Source organism: Notothenia coriiceps, unplaced genomic scaffold, assembly GCF_000735185.1.
Source record: "Notothenia coriiceps isolate Sejong01 unplaced genomic scaffold, NC01 NC01_scaffold00037244, whole genome shotgun sequence".
In the NCBI taxonomy this organism is placed as follows: domain Eukaryota; kingdom Metazoa; phylum Chordata; class Actinopteri; order Perciformes; family Nototheniidae; genus Notothenia; species Notothenia coriiceps.
Window position 1 is genome coordinate 10,111,809 of NW_011369945.1, and position 22,691 is coordinate 10,134,499.

The 22,691-nt window shown below is 41.6% G+C and overlaps 1 protein-coding gene across 1 annotated transcript in view; it reads right to left on the minus strand.

The window, feature by feature from the left end:
- LOC104965289 (protein unc-13 homolog B-like) overlaps window positions 1-16,865 on the minus strand; it is a 42,911-nt gene extending 26,046 nt beyond the window's left edge. The window contains exons 1-7 of the mRNA XM_010794246.1: window positions 16,817-16,865; window positions 15,978-16,077; window positions 14,086-14,203; window positions 13,067-13,190; window positions 11,101-11,174; window positions 10,769-10,826; window positions 9,169-9,382 (exon numbers count right to left, since the gene is read on the minus strand). Coding sequence (XP_010792548.1) covers window positions 9,169-9,382; window positions 10,769-10,826; window positions 11,101-11,174; window positions 13,067-13,190; window positions 14,086-14,203; window positions 15,978-16,077; window positions 16,817-16,865 — 737 coding nt within the window. The remainder of the gene's footprint in view (window positions 1-9,168; window positions 9,383-10,768; window positions 10,827-11,100; window positions 11,175-13,066; window positions 13,191-14,085; window positions 14,204-15,977; window positions 16,078-16,816) is intronic.
- Window positions 16,866-22,691: the final 5,826 nt, after the last annotated feature.

Here is a 22,691-nt window from a genome sequence, read left to right on the forward strand (position 1 = left end):
AAACAATCCACCAAAGGACCCACTTGTCTGAGGTGCTGTTGTTGAAGCTGCTGATCCCCCAAAAATACCACCCAAGATAGACCCTGCAGTCGGAGATCCTGCAGCCTGGGGAGCAGATCCACCAAAAAAGCCTCCAAGTAAGGACACCCCGGCCTGAGGGCCTGGTGTGGGGGAAGCTCCACTCTTATTGGGACCAACTTGAGTAGAAACCTGAGGAGCAGATCCACCAAATAAGCCTCCAAGTAAGGATGCCCCTGCCTGAGGGCCTGGTGTGGTAGAGGCTCCACTTTTATTGGTACCAACTTGAGTAGAAACCTGAGGAGCAGATCCACCAAATAAGCCTCCAAATAAGGATCCCCCTGTCTGAGGGCCTGGTGTCGGAGGAGCTCCACTCTGAGGAGAAGCCTGAGGAGCAGACCCTCCAAATAAACCACCTAGTAAAGACCCCCCTGTTTGAGGGCCCGGTGTCGGATGAGCTCCACTCTGAGGAGAAGCCTGAGGAGCAGACCCTCCAAATAAACCACCTAGTAAAGACCCCCCTGTTTGAGAAGCTGGTTTTTGGGTTGAAGAGCCTCCAAACATTGCCTCTAATAGAGAACTTTCAGGCTGAGAAGAAGGCTGAGGAGCAGAAACTCCTAGCAAGGACATCAGACCTTTGCCTGGTGGGTCTTTGGGATCTGATCCACTAATCATAGACAGAAAGCCAGAAGATGGGGATTGGTTACTGGTGGTAGGATCTTGGGGTGCACTTTCTGTGCTTGTTTCCTTTTGAACAGGGACCATTTCTGAATCTGGATCCATAGATGCAATATCAGTGCCTTTATTTGAAGCATCCTGTGAAGTATCTACAGTAGCTTCTTTGGATGACCTTACATTCACATCACTTGATATTTCACTGGGTGCTGCTTGGCCATGGCTACTGGTAACAGATGATATTTGGGAAGAACCTTGTGCTGTTGGTGGCACTTTAGTGTCAAAAGTTGATGATGAATTGGGAGTTTGTTGTTGAGGTTGTGGAGGTGTCAATACATCATTAAAAACAGAGAATATACTCTTTGCCTGTTCTTTTGGTGGTGCAGCTCCCGCTGATTGAGGAGTACTGGGTCCTCTAAACATGGAAAACAAAGTGCTTTTTGGAGTGTCACTAGAGGTAGAAAAGCCACCTAATATTCCCCCAAGTACAGAGGCAGCTGGCTGCCCTTGTCCTTGTGGCTGTGCTTGTGGTTTAGATTGTGTGTTGGGTTCCCCTTGTAGTTGAGTTTGTGATTTGGCTACTTTTTGTTGAGATAAGGGTGTTGTTGGCTGAGGTTGCGGAGGACTGGGTTCACTAAACATTGAAAACAGTCCCTTCATTGGGCTTTCAGTTGAACTTGTTGACCCAGGCAAAATCCCCCCTAGTAAAGATCCTGTTTGAGCTTGCTGTTGGTTGCTGGGACCACCAAACATTGAAAGGAATCCTGTATTTGGGGGGTCTTTAGGAGGAACAGTTCCCTGTTGTGGTACGTCAGCAGTAGGCCTGGTTTGAGGGGGAGGCTGAGGAGGACTTGATCCTCCAAACATTGATAATAAACTTTTGCCAAGTGATTCCTGTTGAGGAGGTTGTGGAGCTGCACTTGGTGGTCGTGCTTGAGGCAATGGCTCAGTTGTAGTTGCAGCTTGTGGGGGATTGGGCCCACTAAATATTGATAATATACTTTTACCCAGTGATTCTTCTTGTGGAGCTGTAGTTGATGCAGCTGATTGAGGTGTGGGTCCTGATTGGGCAGTTGCGGATCCTGACAGCATTTCTCCGATAGAAAATCCAAAAAGTCCGCCAGATGGTTTAGTTTCATTTTTTTTCTGTTCTGTAGTTGGCATAGTTTCTGATTGGCTTGTAAAAGGGCCTGGCAAATGACTGGGAGGAAATGGTTGGGATATACTTTTGTTTGGGGGTTGGCTCGGCACAGGGCTACCGCTTTGGTCCATGGTTCGTTGTCTCTGTAAACCCTTAGATGCTGATGTCAATGAACCTTCTGTAACACTCGGTTTCATTTGCTGTTTCTGAGGTGGAGGGGGCTCAGCACTAAATAGGCTGCTTATTGATCCAAATAGATTTGACACTCCTGTAGCTTCTTTATTTGTGGGAACGCTGCCTGGTAGAGATGCAGTGCTGCAAGTTTTGCTCTGCTCATTGGAAGATATCTGAGAACATTTTTGGGCATCTGGCATGGGTTCTTCTATTCCAACTGCGGATTTGAGAAAGTTCATGAAGCCTGCCTGTTCAGGTTGTTTCTCCACTGGTATATCCACTGGCTTACCAGCTGTACATGGTCCATGTTTAATAAGAGCTTCTTTTGTTTCTAAAGGCACTGGTACATTGGGCTGTGTTTGTGGGGTTGCTTGTTGTGCCATGGTAGTCTGACGTGTAAGTATAGGTTTCTGTGAAGCTGTATGCGATTGAATTGAGGGTTGGGTTACTTGACTCGTTGTTTTGACTGTAGGCAACATTCTTTTATGTGTGCTAGTGGACATCTGCGTTTGTTGAGTCACATCAGCAGTAGATTCCTCTTTGATAATCTTTGACTTCAGACTTTGGAAACCTGATGCAAGAATGTTCTTAGATTTGTTGTCAGAAGCTTTCTCACAGTTGTTAATGCTAGTTTTGTTTAACTCCGCCTGTGATGTTTTTCCAACAAAAGAGGATATAAGGGAAGAAACCTGTTTGACATGACGATTAGGTTGTTCTTCTCCCGGGGACACTCTTTCCCTCCATTCCTTCTGTGATACATCTTCTACATGCTTCACTGTAACTCCTGTTGATGAACGCCTTCGTTGACTAGGCCTGTAACAGTTGTGAGGTAGCTGCTGATTGGAATTTTCAGATGGATTAGAGTTCAAAGAAACAGCCAGCTTTTGAGCAAGAAATGTCTTTGTTTCCTGGTTGTTCCAATAAGGACCATTGTGGTCTTTATTACGACAAGAAAGGTCAATAACATCTTTGCATTGGTCGCCATTGATATAACCATTCTGTCTTGGATCCACCCTGACTTTGTTTAATCTGTAAGATGTGAAATCTACCCCTTGTTGCCCTTGTGGCAGAAATGAATTCTCAAACATTTCAGAGAACTGTTGAAGATTTAAATTCATGATCTGATTTCCTTTTCTATAGGCAGCAGACAAATCCAGGGGGGCATTAACGAGTATAGAATTACTGTTATCTTGACTGGGTAGCCATAAAAGCTCATCCTCATTGTAGAGTGGGATTTTAAAGCCACACACTGAAACCATTTCACTGTGTAACCAAGCACTGGGAAAACCGTCTAAATGCTGTGCATTTTCCAAAGACTCGCCTTCAGGGGCACAAGCATACACATATTCACCTTCCGCATCTGTAAGCAAGGCATAAATGTACTCGTGATCTGTGTAAACAAAGTAGCCACAGTCACTATCTTCTGCTGGCCACCACATCCCTTGCTCCAAAAGTGCAAGCCACTGCTGATACCACTCTGTGTCTTCGAGGTACTGGGAGTCTTCCATCTCAGTTGGGGCACTTGGGGGATAAATTGAATCTATTTGTCTATTCAAATTAAACTGACTCTGATGGAACATACCATTAGTATGAAAGTGTTGTTGGGCTGTATTATCCATTCCATATTGCCAGTTAGCTGAATAGGATAAGCTTGGTGCAGTCTCCTCGTAATAACCTTCATGATATGAAACCCCATTCAAGCTGTATGTGCTGCCATTATTAAAAGAGTGACGTCTCGTAACATTTGCATTACTCGGTTTATTAGTTAAGTTCAACGCACCCTCCTCATGAAGCGAATGTTCTTTGTTTCCCAAGTCTTCGTGGCTGTTCCATAATTTCCTCTTGGGATATGGATCATCATTGTGTTGCTCAAACCGATATGGTTGAATTTGTTCCTGGCAAACAACACCTTGCATTGGTCCGGTTGAGTTAAATGGCTGATATGTATTTGAGGGGCTGTGAGGAAGAGCAGATGTCTCACAGCCCTGTCTATACAGTTGATCCTGGATTTCATAATTTAGTGACTCATTCTGAAACATCTGCAAAAGAGCACTTTCACGGATCCACTGGTTTTCATCATAAGAGGGACTTGTTCTATAAGGAGACAACTGACCCTGGTTAAGATTTTGCCCTGTTGCTTCATACAAAGAGGAAGTGCTTCTGCCAATAAATGGCTGCATGGACATTATTGACGGAAGAGTATGGCTTTGTAAAAGTGAATGAATATTTCCTGTACTATAAGCCATTGGGGGAACTGACTGAGGTGTGCCAGAATAATATATCTGAGATATATTGCCAGTGCTAATTGAGGAATATGGTGCTCGATTCTGAAGAGATCTTGCAAAAGTAGCAGAGGTTCTTAAATCCAAACTCTCACCATCAATTGACACAGGTACCCTAATAAAAGCATGTCTGCTCTGTCCAGGATAGAGAGAATCCCGGTCCCTTCCAAAGTCTGTGGAAGCACTTTTTAATATGCCTGAATGTAACTCTGTGTACTTATTTGAGGGTGCCTGTGGTTCTGTAATTTGACCAGATTTGTCTATTTGTTTGGGAGTACAAGCTTCCTCAGTTACATTTTTGCCAAAGAGTCCAGATGAAAACCCTTGTTGGGCAGGTCTAAGAATCCTCTTCTCTTTCTCTGTATGTTCTTGTGAGTATTGTTGTGATACACTAGTGTGAAGTGGGGTCTTCATTGTGACTGAATTATTATTGACTCTCTCATGCAGTGATTGTACTGCCGATGTCTGGCAGGTTGGGTCGATGTTCTCAGATGATTTTTTGAATTTGTTAAACAACCCTGAGAGCATGCCAGATTGACTTGCAGTGTCCACCGGTGTTTCAATGGTTTGGTTGCTTTGAAGTGGTCTTTCTAGTTGTGTCTCATGGATCATTTCAGACTGCTGCTGTTGACCCATATTTTCTGAGGAGGATTTGAATAGTCCTGAAAGCAAACTACTAGATTGAGTGGTTCTTTGTGATGAGCTATTTTGTGGTTGATTTTGATTGGACATTGGGAAATCTCTTGCACTTGGTTGCTCATAGCTAGATTTACTTGGCATAATTCCATGCTGCTGAGCTGATGGGGGCTCTTGTTTATTAATGTTGTCTGCTGAAGCAAATTTAAAGAGACCAGATAAAATACCACTTTGTTGCGATGGTTGCCGCTGGAGTGGAACCGTTTGTTGTCGAGTAAAGCCTGGCTGCTGATTTGATGCTTTATTTCTGAGATGATGCCCTTGGTTTGGATCTTGTTGACTATGCTGTTGATTGAAACCCTGTTGATTGTGTTGAACATTGCTTTGTTGTTGCTGAACTGTTTGGCTGCCTGAAACATTCTCAGATGAGGCAAATTTAAACAAGCCAGACAAAAGCCCCTTTTGCTGAGATTGCGTTTGCTGAGTTTCATTAGAAATCTGCTGCTGGCCAGTTAGATTTCCAGGGATGTTCCTCTGCTTTTCAGCTTCAGAAGGCTGAACATTTTGTGGGATACTTTCTGTTGATGAAAACTTCAATAACCCTGAGACAAGGCCCCCCATCCGTGGTCCTGACGTACTTTGTTGTGGTGGAGGTTGATTGGGAATCTGTGGGAGATCACTGCTCCTGTGTGGTTGATTGTTTTGGGAAGCCTGATGAGGCATATTGGCAGAAAGCTCACTGGAAGAGCCAAATTTAAGTAGTCCAGATAGCAGTCCTTGTTTTGGTTGATTCGAGCCCATAGGAGAGTTGTCCTCGGTTGAGCTCCCTTTAAAAAGACCTGTCAAAAAACTTTGTGATTCTGTCTGATTTGGGGCTTGATGCTGCATTCCATGGGGGACAATTGGTTTCTGATTTGAAAGTTGTTGTGCTTGTTGTTGTTGTTTTTGTTGTTGTTGTGAGCTGGATGGCACATTGCTGTTTTGACTTTGCAAATTACTTGTCATATTCTGGCTTGAAGCAGACGGAGCAGAGGTAGGGTTAAATATACTGGAAAACCATCCTTTTTCAGTGTTTTCCTGGGGCACAGCAGGATTTTGTGTAATTGTGGTAGAGGTTGTTGAAGTTGAATTATGAAATGATCGCACAGGATTCTGTGTGTTCATGGAGACACTAACATCTTCACTAGATGCAAACTTTAAAAAACCAGAGAGCATGCCTCCCTCTGCTTTGGGGTGTTGAGTTGAGACATTTTCAGAGGGGAGGAAAGAAGGTCTACTGCTCAATGATGGGCTCTCTACTGGTAGTCGGGGAGCCTCTGTAGATCTAAACACTGGATAAACCGCCAGAGGTGGAGCTCCCTGGGGGGGAATGAGGCCAGCAGGTGTGAGCAATGAACTCAATGACTTCTTGAAAGGACTAAAGAATCCAGAATTTACTGATTCTGTTTGGCTAGTGGACCTTGCTGGACCCAGATTAGGCACATGTTCTTGTTTGTAAATCATTGGATTTTCTATGCCATACATATTTCCATCTCGTTTTTGTTCCGAATGTTTCTCTTGCAATGAAATGAATGCTTCGGATTTTCCTTCTGCTGTCATTGAATGTTTACCTTGATGAACATATTGCTCGTCCCCTTGTGTATGGCCTGGAGGATGTGTGGATGTTGGTGCCTGTTCAGCGGCGTTCCCATTATCTACTGCAGAAAAAAGTTTTAAAGGATTCAATTTTCCCAAGACCGAGTTACCTGGAGCATTTTGAGGTTTGGTTACAAACTCTGGTACATGTTCTTTTTTACTAGTCTGACTCCTTGTGGGAGACTTTGTTTCTTGATAATGAACTTGTGTCTTGGCATATTGTGATGGATGAGAAGGCGGAGAACTGAATGGTTTTTCATGAGAATTGTCTACCGGAGATACAACAGCCACAGGAGCTGAGCTATTTGATTTGGGAATGAAGGAAAATAGTTTTGTTAGCCCAGATTGGTTGGAGGGTTCTGCAGATGGCGCCTGTTGAGATGGGACCGGCTGTTTGGGGCTTCCTCCAACTTTGTCAGTAAGAGAACTAAATAATGAGCTCATGGCATTTTTTACTCCTGAAATGCCCTGATCAGGAGTTTGTGATTGGGTTTCTTCTTTAGGATCTTTTGGTGAACTATGTTGGTCATCGCCGAGAGAATCGGTTCTATAGCTTCCAATAGATGATAGCCTAGATTTGTTTGATTTAGGAAGGGAACCATACTTGCTCATTTCTTCTTCTTTTTCAGCAAGGTATTCAGAAACAGTTTCAACTAGACACTGGAGTTCATCCAAAGGGTCTACATATTCATCACTTGGTTCCTCGACAGGAGAGAGCATTGCCTCTGGGGCCCATCCTCCAAGTTTAGCTTTGCCAGACTTTTTCTCTCGAGGACCATGAGAATTTTCTGAGGGACAGGCGAGGGAATACCTGTCTTTATAATGTCTTGCGTTCTCCGAGTAATAGTCCTGAGCCATAAAGGCGATATCATCAATATCCTCCTCTGCTCCCATGGAGTAGCGAAGATCCTCAGAGTCCTCCAAATCAAAATCAAACCGTTTCCTCATTCTACCCTCTTGCTCTTTTTTGTATGCCACATAATTCTCCAAGGTGTTGTCTAGCTCATTTTTCGCCCACATCCTTGTCTTGTAGAGAAGGCCATTTTGGTACGGCCTGAGGCAGGATGTTATGCGCTCCTCTTCTTCCTGCATCTCAACTACCTGCCGCATAAATAGCTCCCCTCTCTTCTCACGGAGCAGTGCAATGTCAGAGGGGAAAGCCTCTTCTCTTTTTTTGTCAGCATCTGTACTTAGCAACCCTCCTGGGTCTCTTATCCTTTTCTTTCGCCGTCGATCAATAGTGTCATAACCCTGGGGGTAGGTGGGAGGCAGAAAACCACTGCGTTGAGTATTTTGAATGGTAGAGGTACGAGACGCCTCAGGGTTGGGTCTTCCCATTCGAAGGATAACATTTTCTTCTTCATCATCCAAGAATTCACTCAACTGAGGCTTGCTCTGTCCTTTGTATTTGTTTTCCCAATCTTCAACACCCATGCCAGAATCCACAGGTATAATTCTGACCCTTCCTTTCTGATTTAATGGTCTAATTTAGTTTAAATAAATTGATGTTACAATGGGAAGGAAAGAGCATAGGGACAGACAAGAAGCAAACAAAGAAGAAAAAACAAAAATGCAAATAAAAGTTAAGCAGAAAAATAAAGACGAGAACAGTTTCATGCAAATGCAAAGACGAAATTCAGATTAGCTAGCAATGTTTTTTAAGAATGAATAAGAAAAGCTTGGTTACAATGATAATGCAAAGAAAATTGCAATAATTAATCTAAAAATACCATAAAATATATATTGCTGTGCATGGGTATTAAACAGTATGTCTTAGGATTTCTTCAGTGAAATGGCTCAACTATCAACCAACAAAACAGACCCTCATGACCAAAAACAAACACGACCGATGAGCTCTCCCTGGCTGTAATCCAATTTTTTTTCTTTTTTCTGATGTAGAATTATCCGGATCAACTTCCTATCGTTCCACACAGGCTGATTTGCAGCAGTCTCACTGGTACCCATGTATTTTACAACAATCCATGAGTAAACAAAAGTACATCCAGTGCACTGGGACCATTATTATTGACCAAAACTGGCTTCAAAATAAAAACAACCACAGTATAATGTATTATTATTCCTATAGTGAAAGTAACGCTCCTCTTTTCCTCTTTAAATTGAAAGTAATGTATTTGATTTATAATTTGAGTGTGATGTGCCTTGTGACAAAATCCATTTAGCCTATGAAGTGGATCCCTCTTCCTTTAACAAACCATTTACTCTGTCACAAATGTAAAAACAGCTCACAGACAAACAAATAAAAGCTCCAGCCATGTTTGATTCTAGGTCAGATAAACTATTCAGAAGAAAGAATTATGCATAATTGTTTAACCGCCTACTTTTGCCATTAGGCTATAACTCTAAAAGGGAAGGCCCTCCGACGTATGTATTTTATAAAAAAAAAAGAGAAATGATATACTTTAAGATAACCTGATGTCTTATAAGGTTCATTGTTGAGATAAAGATAATTTCTGATTAATAAGGGTGTTGTTGGTGGCATTCTTGTTTCAATATTGATTTCAGAGAGTGCTGCCTATGTGATTGGGACTCTGTGACAAAGTTAAGAGTTTCATTCAGAAGGTGTGTTTCAATGGATACTCTCCCTACCTGGTTGCTATCTGGTCCCTGTAGTCCAGGTCCAAACTGTGGACAGAGTCTGTGCAGGAGTCCGGGTGCTGCTGCTGCCGAGGCCCCATGGGATACTGGTGCATGGAGGAGTTGGGCTGAGCCGTTGTGTGGTAACGCGGAGGCAGGCTGTTACTGGTCTCACTGCGATAGTCACTGTCCCGGTCGTCTACGGCACTGTCCTGGTCATCCAGAGCTGCAAAAAGGAAACAGGGTGAGCTAAGTGAAGGAATCTCACCTGAAACATCTATAAGTATGCTTTGTGTGGCAGCAAGCATTTAAAAATAAAATCCTCATTAACTCATGTCAAAGCGGAAGATGCCAACCAGTTCAAATGTTGTCTAAGTGGACACAATTATTTGCAGTTTATCAAATAAACTCAAATAAAACAGCATATGCCAGGTTAAAATGAAGGGCAATGGGCATGCATTTTTTTTTTTTAAAGATTATATGGTATTTATACATACAAGACTTCCTGCTTAATGGAAAAACATTGAGCTTTATCTACGTTATCCTTGATGTTTATATTGTACAACACGTATCATATACTAGTAATGATAAGAAAAGCACCTCAACATTTTTGAAAGTAACCTTGCCAAACCTAATAATAACCCTTAACCTTTTTCAAGAGTGAGTTTGGTGTGTACTGGAGGCGACAGCTGAGTTTATCTTTCCAGAGCGATAAAGGGAGAGTGTTAAAGATAAACTGATTCTATTGATATCTCTTGGGAGGACAACAAAATGTCAAGGTGACATACAGTAAAAAATATAGTTTAGCAATGACTACAACCTATTGGTTCAAAGATGCAACTGCAACGTGGACCCTTTAGGATTTGATAAGGGCTCCTGTTGTTCAGCATTATATCTATGTATTGCTACTCACTAAATGTCTACATTTCAAGGAGAGAAAACACTGACTTTCTGACATTTATCTTTCTAGGATGTGTCAGATAGCAATATTGTAAGAATTAAGGTAACATGGGTAATGAGAATTATATGACCGCAGCACAGAGCATAAAAAGGAAAACAGCGTAAGCAGGAAAAGGAAGCTGAAAAAAGAGGAAAAAAAGGGATTAGGAAATCATTTAGGAAAAAGTGTTAGGGTGGAATAATGATATAAAAATGCAATAAATCCTTATAGATTATATGTTATCGGGGAATGTGGGGCATTAGGACATGCAGAGGGCACTGAGGATTGGCCGGGGGGGGAGAATTTGATCAAGTTTTGTTTACATACTCAGAGGCTCAGCCCATCCGAAATAGTTGCCTGGTGGAAGTGCAGACGTTACAAGTGAGAGGTACAGTCAGAGGAGGCAGGGGTTGTGAAAACAAAAGTGTCCCTGTGTTGTAATAGTGAGAGGATGAGAGAAAACCCCATCCGAGAGGAAGACAAACATTTGACATGCATAAGGGTTCAAAAGATAGAAGGACTCCTTTTTAAGTCTTCATTTTAAACTCTGATTAAAGAGGATTTCAGTTCGGCAGAACAGTAAGGATGTGAGAGGAAATAATATTAAAGTCTGAAAATAGAAAGACGGAGAAATGGCTCTATCTAGAGGTCAAAAGGAGCGTGTGCACTCACAGCACTGGGAGGCGGCAAATGGCAGAGGGCGACTCTGAACGTCATCGTGAAGAGGATACTACAGAGGAGAGAGGGAAAGAAAACAGCATTCAATTTGTTTTGCATGTTGGCATATATCTATTATTTACTAGAACAATTCACCATTACCACTCCATCAATATTTATAGAAAGGAAAACCAGTCATGTGGCATTAGAAGAAGATGTAGTAGACGAAAACATTCAGCACATCTTTTAAGACATACAGAGATATGATCAGTATGAATAAACTGATGTGCGGTGCTTTCTTGAAACAAATATGAATACAAGTCAAATCTTGTCAAATTACACTTTACCTCATCATGGATCCCCATGGTATTGATGCGATCCAGCTTGCCTGTCCAGTACTCAGCCTCATCATCCGGGATGTCTACAACACACACACACACACACACACACACACACGTCACCTTACTATGTTTGAAGTAAACATCCTGCTCATCATAATACACTAAGCCCCTTTCATTTTGTATGAGCCTGAGCAATGAGAAAATAAATATTGGCCGCCAAACTAAAGCCAACAGATTCACTTAATTGTAAACAAACGATTAAAATATGCTATAACAAAAGAAGTCATCACGATGTCCTATTATTCAGGGCTGTCATTCATTCAGTGTGGAAAGTTTCCAAAACAACTTGAACCTCTGTCTGGTTTTCAAAATTCTACATGGAGTGGTACATCTTACTTTAGGCCAATTTTGGCTAATTCGAGAAAATCTCTTTCTGTGAGAGCAGCAGCCCTAAAAATAAGGAATTTCACAAAACGCAATGTATTCTACTCTAATATAACTGTATTAATGAACATATCATTTATATATAAAATAAGTTTGTATTTTCATTAACTTAATCATGTTTATCTGTGTATGTTTCTGGCAATATTACTCCCCTCCGCCGGCTCTGTAATCCATTGATATTCTCATCAACAATAGCCCTCAAACAATCAATTAAAATAATCAAATGATTAGGTTGTTTTAAGTATTGGAGCAGGTCTTCTCACTATTCCCTCTTTGCAGGGGCATTTGCTGCTGCTCAGTCGACAGATGCACATTAAAGGCCACTCACACAAAGGCCAGGCTTCAAAGACACACCGACCCACAGCTTTAATGAATGGCTGTGGTGGCTCAGAGAGTCACGATGGCCTCCTGCAACCTTGAAAGGTCTCCTCTTGAATACAAATAAAAAAACACTTGGTGGACAGACTCCCTGCTCTAACTTTGATGATCACAGTATGGAGTCCTGGTATCAGAGATACTGTAGGATAACTGTGGTCAAACCCACAGAGAGCAGGAGGAGCACAGGGGACGACCACCCTCTGGATACACTGTAACTGAATGGTACCCTAGGGCAAATATATTTGAATGAAATTACTTGAAATTACTTTTTTAAATGCTAAGTCAAGCTAACAAGCTAATAGCTAATCAAGGAGGTGTCTGAGGTCTAGCATTTTCTTTGATCAATGAACATGAAATGAGTATAAATGAAGTCTGCAGGAACAGTATGTTGAAAATAAAAAGAAGGGGCATTGTGGGATGTTTGATTAAGCTAAGGGAAAGGTCCCAGTAATACTCTCCTCTTCTTCATTTTAGCTATATATAAACATATTCTTAATAGTTCCTTAATCCTGTTGGCCACAATGGAACAGCCTGGCGAAGACCACATTATATTTACTGAACCTAAGTTAATAAAGGAAGATCTGCCATATACGAGTCAGTGCCCTCAATTTAAGCAGACCAGAAACTTATAATCCCCAGTGGAACCAGAGACGGGACATTAGGCGGTTGGACGAACGTCTAAGAGTGCCCTGTTTCTAGCCATTAGTTGTTCAACTTAAGTGTCCTGATTTAATGAGATAACGCTATTTGGTTATGATTTAATTTTGTTACGGGGAGAAGGTGACCTTGTAGTCTTCTTGAACATGTTGTTCATTTAGTCTTTTATTTTTGTATTTGAATTACAATGACAGATGCTTGCATAAGACTACAGGACACCAGGTTAGAAGATATGATTAATTTGAAAGGCAGTGCCCCAGGCTGGATAGCATTTCCTGAGCAGCGACTGGTGACATTTCAGCAGGAAACACGTGTGCACCTTTGTGTATCTCATTGGATCACGGTTTGATTAGCCCTACACCAACCAGAAACTCAAATGTACTTTTTATTATCATGCACCCATTGTGGTCAGAGCTGGTACTTGAGATGATGGGAAAATGTCTTTCATAAAGACCTGAACTTGACAACTGTGTCAGAGACTCTCGTATCTCACCAAAAGGCAGCTCGAAGCGAGAGTCCAGCAGGACTCGATGAGGCGTTTGGTTCTTGGTGCCATATATCTCATCTGCCTTCATCAGGACCTCTGCGTCCAGAAAGAGCCAGTCCCCCGAGCCCTCCTGCAATGAAGACACATACATTGATATTGACATTTGGACAATTGGATCTTCTTAGTGTTCATTATTCTACTAACCTTCTGCCATCATTATCAGTAATCATAATTTTCAAGTATTATATCCTAGGTTTATATCTTGTGTTTGTACTAGTGTTTTTCCTTTTAACATTTGATGGAGCAGGGTGTACTTTTATTACCGGTAGTTATTTTATTAGAGATGTGTCTGTTAGAGTGTGTCAGGATTGATTCCTTGTCTTACCTACGGGTACAAATAAAGAACCTGAACCTGATCTCACAGAATTTGTGTTATTTATATTGTGTATGGGTGCATATGCGTACTGTTAGAAATTAAAATCAACGTTGATATGGCGTAATTTGAATTAAATACACTGTATTTAATTTAAATCTGTTTTATTCTAAAAACCGAAGATTCACACATGACTTCCGGTTAGCATTAGCATGTGGCGAAATGCTACATTTTCGAAACAGTGAATTGAAGCAAGGTGAAATGACATGTGATGTTGTACACTAAACACACTGGGATTAGCACTCATTTATTGACGCTGAATAACGTTTATCAGGGAATGTTTAAATAACCACAGACACCAGAATGATGTAATTTAGCAACAGAAAAAGGCAGGAATTGCATTGGACCCGCCCCCCGACGACACCGGCCAATAGGAGAAGACCTCAGATGACAACAGGAAGAGCAAGCCAAGAATCAACCTCTTTTCCCTGACCTCGGCTGACCGGACGCATGGGGAGAGAGCCTCCACTCGCAAATTTCATTTGTACATCACCGCATCTTTTGTGTAATTAAATGCTGTTAACTTTTATAAGCATCCCTTGACTCTTTTTAGTCTGTCCTGCTCTCAGGGTTCAAGAATTACTAACAGTACCTCCTCTGATTGTTGGATACCCTTCAGAGGAATCCATGATGTCCCCACCATGGTGTCCCAGATGAGGCCTTTGTTCCACACCTCGACAATGAGGCCGAGGTCCAGCTTGTTGATCTCACTGAGGAAAGATTCAAATAAAAAAAATGATGGAAGTACTGTCAAGCGTGTTTATATCACTTTTTTAACACCCAAGGGTTGGAAAGGTCAGCGCACTCAGCGGATAATAACAATAGTTGTGTAGTTTGAGCCCTTGTTATCAGAAAACATGTTACTGCCAGGCCCCATAACTGTCGAGGACAAAGACTACTTCCTTTCTTCGTTGTGTGTTAGCTATCATATTCAAGCCTTGTTTTGTAATTCAACATGCTTTTCAAAGGGCTTGAAAAACAGCTTGATGACAGCAACAAAATGGCATATCAATTTTGAAAGGAGCAGCGCTACAAGGGCATTTGCATATTCTCTCTATCTGTGGCAGCTTATATCGATTGAAGGGCCAAACAAAAGGAAGATGAGAGGAAAAGATAATCAAAGAGAGCAGCTCATTGAGAAAAATTAAGGGGGGGGGGGCTGAGTGTCCAGGTGCATATTGGCATTTACTGTAGGCTTTCTAAATCATGTGCTCATTCATGCATATAATGATACATACAGTTGGCATTATATATCATTTGCTATATACCATGATATATGATAGGACTTACATGTATTTATTATTTCTCTATAATTTCAGTTGAAATGTTCTTAACATTTAAAAATGCTACATTTCATTTGCTAAGTATTTATTTCACACAGGAGTATACTAACTAAGGCTTTCCTGTGTGTTTTTTCATACGGATTTTTGATTATTGACTAAACAGAAATCATTATACAGTATATCCTGATATTGTTTACCCAAACATTAAAGAGGCCCTATATGGCACATTTCTGGTTCATATTTTATATTTAGTGCCTCTAGTGTGACATGTTTACATGCTTCGATGTTCAAAAAGGTATTTATAGGTCTGAGTCTATCATGTACAATGTGTAGCCAATAGAAGTGTGAGTGTTACAAAGTGATGTCACCATGTTAGGAAAGTAAACTGAGGAGTTTTTAAAAAATGTTTTTAACAGATTTTACATACAATAAATACTTTTTTTCCCCCAACGAATGGTGCTGGGCATTTGCTGGAAATGTAGATGAATATATATAGATTTTTTTTTTGGTTTACATCATAGCAGACACATCATTAATGGACAGCAGAGCGATGAAGGTCTGGAAAAACAAACAGTGTAGCAATGAGCGACTTAACAAAAGACAAACAATGACACGCATGCAACAACGTGCCGGCTCTCTTGTCACCATAGATACCTTTCACGGGGAAAGTAAAACGAGGAAATTAAACCAATGAATTACAAAGAGGAAATGAACAGCAGCTGTTTAACAAGATACTCGCACAGCGTGAAAACAAAGAAACCTTTCCCAGAGCTCAAAGCACCAGGTAGGAACTAGGCTGGGGACCGTTCACATTAATACAAAAAGATTCTTTTTTTGGAACGTGTCTTTATTTACATAAATGAATGATACTGATTATATAATAATATGGGATATTATGAACATATTTTTGATATTCCATTCTATTTTATTTATAACTTTTTATATTTTAATTATTTGTTTTAACATTTGTATTGCACCATTACTTATCATTTATATGTGTATTTATTTATATATATCCAATAATATTTTATATCATTTTAAAAAGGGAGCAACTGGCCAAACCAGTCTTATAAAAACATTCTGGTTGTAGTTTGTATTGAAGTGCTTGATGTCAGTGCATAATTTGCTTTCTTTACCATGAAAGTCATATTTATTACAGTTGGTGAATTATTAAATTGTGTCTTTGTTTGATATAACTTACAACATGAAATCCTGTTCCCAGCAGGGCTGGTCCCCCCGCACCGTGATCGTCGTGCTCTTGACATTCTGCACCTTCAGCGTCACGTAGGTGTTGAACTTGTCTGAAAACAAAAGGAAAAGAGAGATTATGTTTAAATTATAGCGAGGCATGTAATGTCCTTTGGAAAAGGAGACAATCGGAAGCAATGTTGAGCCCTTTCTAGACTATAAGCAATAAAGTTTGATGGCCATTTACGTTCATACAATTGAAATAATAATAAATAATTGTCCCCTTGTTACGACATCTCTCTCTCTCTCCCTTCCTTTTTATTTCACTGAAAACTCAATAAATCCTATTTAAAAATATAGTGAGGTAAACTTACTGCAAATACATGTGAGAGACTTGTGTATTATTATAAGAGAAAAAATTAGATGAAAAAGCTCTACAGATGATTGGTACATTAATATTGATCAGACAAAACGGGGCCAAAATGCATAATTAAAAAAACCGTCAACAGTCATAATATGATACAATATAAAGACATATATTTAAGTCGAAACAAACCAAAAGGAGACCTACGCACTGTCAAGTAATGATACATTAATATTCACCGGGGCGGGCTTTGTGTGGTAGACATTAGGAGATCCAGTGAGAGTGAAAGCAGATAAGCCCCCCCCCCCCCAACTAAGTCAAGCCAAGCCAGGCCAGCACACTGACTCTGTTAATCTCCATGGAGAGCCAACCTCATGCAGCATGCAAAGTCTTTACAGCACAGTGAACACCATCTTCTTTTGAAACTACTCTATATCATTGCACTCTTAATATGGAGTGTGTCATAGAGGAAGAAGGTCCGCTGTTACCCATGACCTGTTTCTGCTGCGGAAAGGTCTCCGTCAGCCCTGATAGCATCAAGACTAACATTGAAATTCAGTTCAGTCAAAGGTGAAGGCAGTCTTAACAAAGAAAGGTACAATATAATGGCGGATTGCAGGGTGTTGTAGTTATTTGTGCAAAAATCACAGAAAATAAAAATATTGTAGCCTTAACATTTGGAGATTTTGGACCTTTTTTTCTTTTTAAATTCTAAATTAAATATAAATGTCCTGCTACCCATGTACTGGGGCTTAGTCCATACAGTTGTGGACAAGGGTTCAATTCCAACATAGGGAGTATCTACATACGCATAATGCTCTTTATCTCCCCCTTAATATCTGTCTCTGTAATAAAAGGTACAGGCAGCCCTAACAATGAATTTATTTTGTTTTAATCCAAGTTTGTTATTAAAGTCGTAAAAAACAAGAACAAATATTTGGGTTTTCGACTGACAAAACAAGATCAATATGAAGATTTCCTGCTTTTCAGAGCTTTATATCATGTTTTTATCTTTTTTATTTGGACTGAGAGACTTTGAGAATTATGATAGATTTTTTTGACTAATTTCCAAAATGTTATATATCAGAATATAAATAAACAATAATTGTTAAATGGTAAATGGATTACCCTTTACATATAAAGGTCAGCATCTACACACATTCGAACACTGTTGGCCACAGCATCGGGAGCAACTTGGGGTTAAGCATCTGCCCAAGGACACTGACAGCAGAGGCTGTAGATTGAACCACGACCACCCGACTGTTGGACGACCCTCCTGGGACACAGCAACTTTAATCAAAAAATATATATATCGATAAATCAATCAATGATGAAAAAAAGTGTTGTTTGCGGCCCTAGCTGGGACTGTTTGCTTTTGTAACGTGGAGTCAAGTGCCTGTCTGCGAGTGTGTAGACGATTTTCACACCCAGTGATCTCCATCAGCCTCCATCATGGCGGTCAGCAGAGCCACAACACCCAGCTGTCAGCGCGGGGGGAAGAAGGCTGAAGGGGGGGGGGGGGGCGGAGGGCGGATTAAACGGCGCGTGACGCAGCCATCCCACTTTTCATTTCCCGCTGCAGGGAGAGGGAGCATCAACACGTGCAGGCTGATGTGCCCTGTTTCACTCTTCCCTGAGACTCAAACTATACAAATAAATAAATAAATACGACCCCCTACCTGGGCACTCAAGCAGCTGGAGGAACGACTTACACTGAGACCCCGTCCACAGGGAGACGAAACGGGTGTTATCCGCTATAGTTCTTTATCGTATGGAAGGTTCGTCCACACGAGGCCGTAACGGAGCCGCGGAAACGGAGCCCTCAAACGATAACGCATCCCAAAGTGGGAAGGTCTGGTAACCTAACGCTTGCGGCACCGTGTGTACGCCCTAAACAATCATAGCCCCGCTCACCCCCGCGTCATTGCTGATGCGTTTCGCCAACAACAACAATGGCAGATCACAGGGTTGCGTTCGCGCTACTGACCATGATACAGATGTTAGTGCAAAATCTACAGCTCCTCTACCACAACGATCAGCAACAAGTGGACATGGAGAATTACAAGAACTACATGTTGCTAAATCCACCGCGGAGAATAAACAGAAAGGCAACCATGGCAACCATACTCGGGGGTCTTATTCGCTGCTTTTAGTGTATTTTGTGGCGGAAGTACAGCGCCACTTACAGGCCCGGCATATGAACTACAGCGTCTCCAGCGGTCTCGTGTGGACGGACACGTTTCTTGAGATGATTCCGTGTGGACGGAAGACTTTTTCTAACACTACTGTACCATTTCCTGATATATGCTGTTTTCTGTTTACTCTAATGAGGGTTATTATTCTTAAGTGCTTCAAGGCCACAGAGCTGATTTGGCAGACTATTTTGAAACTACTCCTCTTCACACAAAGTTTGAACTTCCATATTCTGATAACCATTATACTTTCTACAGCTCAAGGACACAGGTGTCTAATAACAATATGAGACATCCGTGTGAAAGCAGATTTCTGAGGCGTTCCGCCTAGCTACACAAAAACTCTGTCTGCCCGCCCTATCTTGTATATAAGCTTTGCTATTCTGTGACTATTGCGCACACTCCTGCAGACTACCCTGTACTCTGTGAGACTTGTGCCTTCGAGGCGCCACGAATAAAGATCCAGAAAGACAACTCTGTTTGTTTCACCAGTTTATTGATTGATCATTCTAATTGTATATCTCCACAGTATTGACTAGGTCTAAGATTTCCATAACATTACTTTACACAGCCCCTTCAACACAGAAGCCAGATAACTAAACCAAACTCAACTCTTGACACAATGTTACAATAAACATTTGACCCAGTTGGTTTCCTACTGCCACATATATAAAGATTAAATTCGGCCCTTAAAAAAAACCATGTTGTAAAAAAAAAACCCGGAGACGTAATGCCGTCTAAAAGCATTGTCCATCCGGCAAACAGCGTGTGTGAAAGAAGACAGACCTAATTATTGTCTTGGGTGGACAGTAGGACAAAACACAGGCATTATTACAAAGGGAGCCTGGGGGATATTCAAGCCTCTCCCCTAATTAGATAGTGCATGCCTTGTGCCACGTTTGGGCCGACTACCATGAATAGAGGAGATGAGATAAGGGAAGAGGATGTATGGATTAGATAAGAGCCACTTAGCGGCTGTGGATCCTTTGCAGCAGGTGCTGTCTACAATACAGCTGATACAATCTGCACCTAAGGAGAAAGCAGCAACAACTGACCGGGAAGACACCAAATATATGGCGGCACACTGAAGATGAAGATGTTCTATAGCTAAACATGAGATTTGGCGTCAATGGTATGGAAAAGTATCGGTACCTGTCTCCGAAGTGGGCACGGCAAATTGTAATTGTATGTTATTTTGCTAACATTAGATATTTTAATAGCTAAAAACATTTAGCATTGTGAATATTAGTTAGCTAGGGCTAACGTTTAACACTTTTCACAGCTTGACTAACTTTGTGTAAGGTCTTTGTTTTTTTATTTATTAAGTAGTAGTTTTTCACTTATTGGTGGTGGGTGTGTTCACTGGAGCTTGGGAGTGAATTGTTCTGTTGACTGCAATTTTTCACCGCTATTTCTATTGCAATTCCCATCACACTCGCTATCCCATTTAAGGTAGCTGAATTGAATTGCATTGTGCCTGTTGTGGAAGAATAAATGGTCAAACAAATGCAAGAAGTGGAGTGGTTCTATTTCATCCTTAGTGACCGCCAGAGGCGGTGCTTTAGCACTGGATATCTTCCGTCTCGCGCATGCGTAGGTAGAATATTTATATCAACAAAGTCACGTGTGACCTCGTATGACCCCGGAAGGCATAAGTTCCGGCGTTGTCAACGAGTTCAGTCCTTTTTCATCTTCGGGCGCAATCGAGCCTGTGGACTCCATCTCACAGCCCGGGGGCTTCTACTCGACCTACTTCCTGGTAAGGAAGAAAGGCGGTGGACTTCGCCCAATCCTCGATCTGAGGGGACTCAACAAGTTCCTAAAGATTTTACCCTTCCATGTGCTGAGCACAGCGGACATTCTTCGTAACGTGGCCAGGGGGGAATGGTTCACGTCCGTCGACTTGAAGGACGCTTATTTTCATGTGCCTATTGTGCCTCATCACAGGCACTTTCTTCGCTTTGCCTTCAGAGGCCGTCATTTCCAGTTCAGGGTGCTCCTATTCGGACTCTCCCTCTCCTTAGACGACTGGCTAATCTGTGCACCATCCCGGTTAGGTCTCATGGTGAACATGGAAAAGAGTTGTCTGAACCTCTCTCAGAGCCTAACCTTCATTGGGGTGGCTCTGGACACAGTCACTCAGACGTGATGCTTTATTCTAGCAGCAGCCGACTGGATAGGCTGTCCTGCTGAAACTTCTTTTTTTCCAGCAAGGTGAAGGCAGTGCTCTCGCTCCCGCTCCCTCTGCTGGTAACATGGGTGTAGTTACATCCCTTTTGTGTTCGGCGAGTAGGAGCGTTGCTCTACTCTTTCCGTTCAGCAGGTAGCTGGTGAAGGCTGTGTTCTCGCACCCCGCTCCCGCCTACGCTGCATCTGGCATTCGTTATTAACTCAACCAGTGAGGGCGGTGTTTTCGCCCCCGCTCCTGGTAGACGCGCTGCTTCATTCTAGCAGCAGCTGCCTGGCTAAACTGCCCTATTCAATTTCCTTATCTAATCCACCTAGGTCAGGGGTCTGCAACCTTTTTGACCAAAAGAGCCATTTTGCTCCTTTTTCCAAAACATTTTTTTGTCTGGAGCCGCAAAACATATTTCATAGCTTGATAGCTTATAAAGTTGTATTTATTGTTATATCAGACAAAAACTACAGTTTTTTTGCATTTATTAGGCTATTTATTACATTATATAAAACTGTTAACCTCTAATAAGAAACAAAGAACTCTTATAATAAATAGCCTAATAAATGCAAAAAAACTGTAGTTTTTGTCTGATATAACNGTAATTAGACTCATCATTATTTTAAAATAGTACTACCAATAGTATAAATATATCAGTGTTTCTGTCAGGTGTTTTTGAAAGAACACCACTATAGACACTGCCTATAGTGAATATTATTGATATTTTCATAATGAACTGCATATTTTATTACTATAGTGTTTCGTAAAGCTTTACACTCCTAGGAATTATGTCTATTTATATCAATTAATGATAGGTAAGGACATTTATCCAAAACCTGGCAAACTCTGCTTCCTCACCCTGTCAAATCCAGGGGTTCCGGCCCCAAAGTGTGAGAAACTTTTCACGGCGCTCGCAGGACCAGACTCCGCGAGCGAGTGAGCTGACGCTACTTTCGCGCGGATCGAGCAAGAGGGCTGTCTGGCCGCTGCAAGGTCATTTTCATCGCGCGTGTAAAAGCACCATTTTCCGCTCGTGAGTAGGCTTTTTTGCGCCGCTAGAATTTGACCAAATCTGACTCCACTTATCTGCACCTTCTAGGCATGGATGAAAAAGGTGAAAGGTTTTGCATGAACCTAAGTTCTTTAGTTCCAAGATCTCTTTTGGTGTGGGCAGCGTACAAATCCCTAGACGGCTATCGGCAACTATTCCTGGGGAAAGCTTATCCGGTGGTGGAAAGCGCCTATTGGTAAATCCAATTGAAGCCACTGCCTGGGAAGAGTATAACGGCATGGAACCAAACGGTTCCCAAAAAGGGCGAACCAAGTTTGGAACCAGGAAGAGTGCCTACATAGGTAGCTACGTAAGAAAACTGAACTAGGTTGGTGGGAAAAGCAAAAGCTAACCACACTGTTGGTGGTCAACAGACAAATTTGACACTGGTTCATTTCCTGTTAAGTGTGGGTTTTTCCACTTGCTCTTGGTGCAAAGGGTCTGCCCTAATGATGCAGTCTTAGAATAAATGACTCATTTAAAACATTTTCACGTAGGAGTTTTCTTAAAAGTTATCACAAAAAGGCCGCTGAGACCTAACCATACTAAGGTAAATCACTAAGGTGACGCCCGTTGCTATGGATGACGTCGGATTCTCGTGCATGAGTTTAGAAGCGGTCAGTACGGTGATTGGTTTGTCAGAGGGGTAGGCGGGTCTCGTTTCAAACTCTACACGCAGATATCAGCTTCCACTAACGAGCCACTAAATCACCCGAAAAAAACGAAGAACAATTAAGAAGCCCTAGGCTATATGGAAATCGGTATTCCTATCCAAATAGTTATGGACAGTGCAGTTAGCAGAATTACAACGCATGATGACAATTGTGCAGAGACCACACATTTAATGACGTTGTATATGCACGTTAAAGAGATGAGAGAGCAAACAATAAAAAATACGTTAAATGGCATTAAATCGAGGAGGCAATTTAAAAAGCACCCTGGCC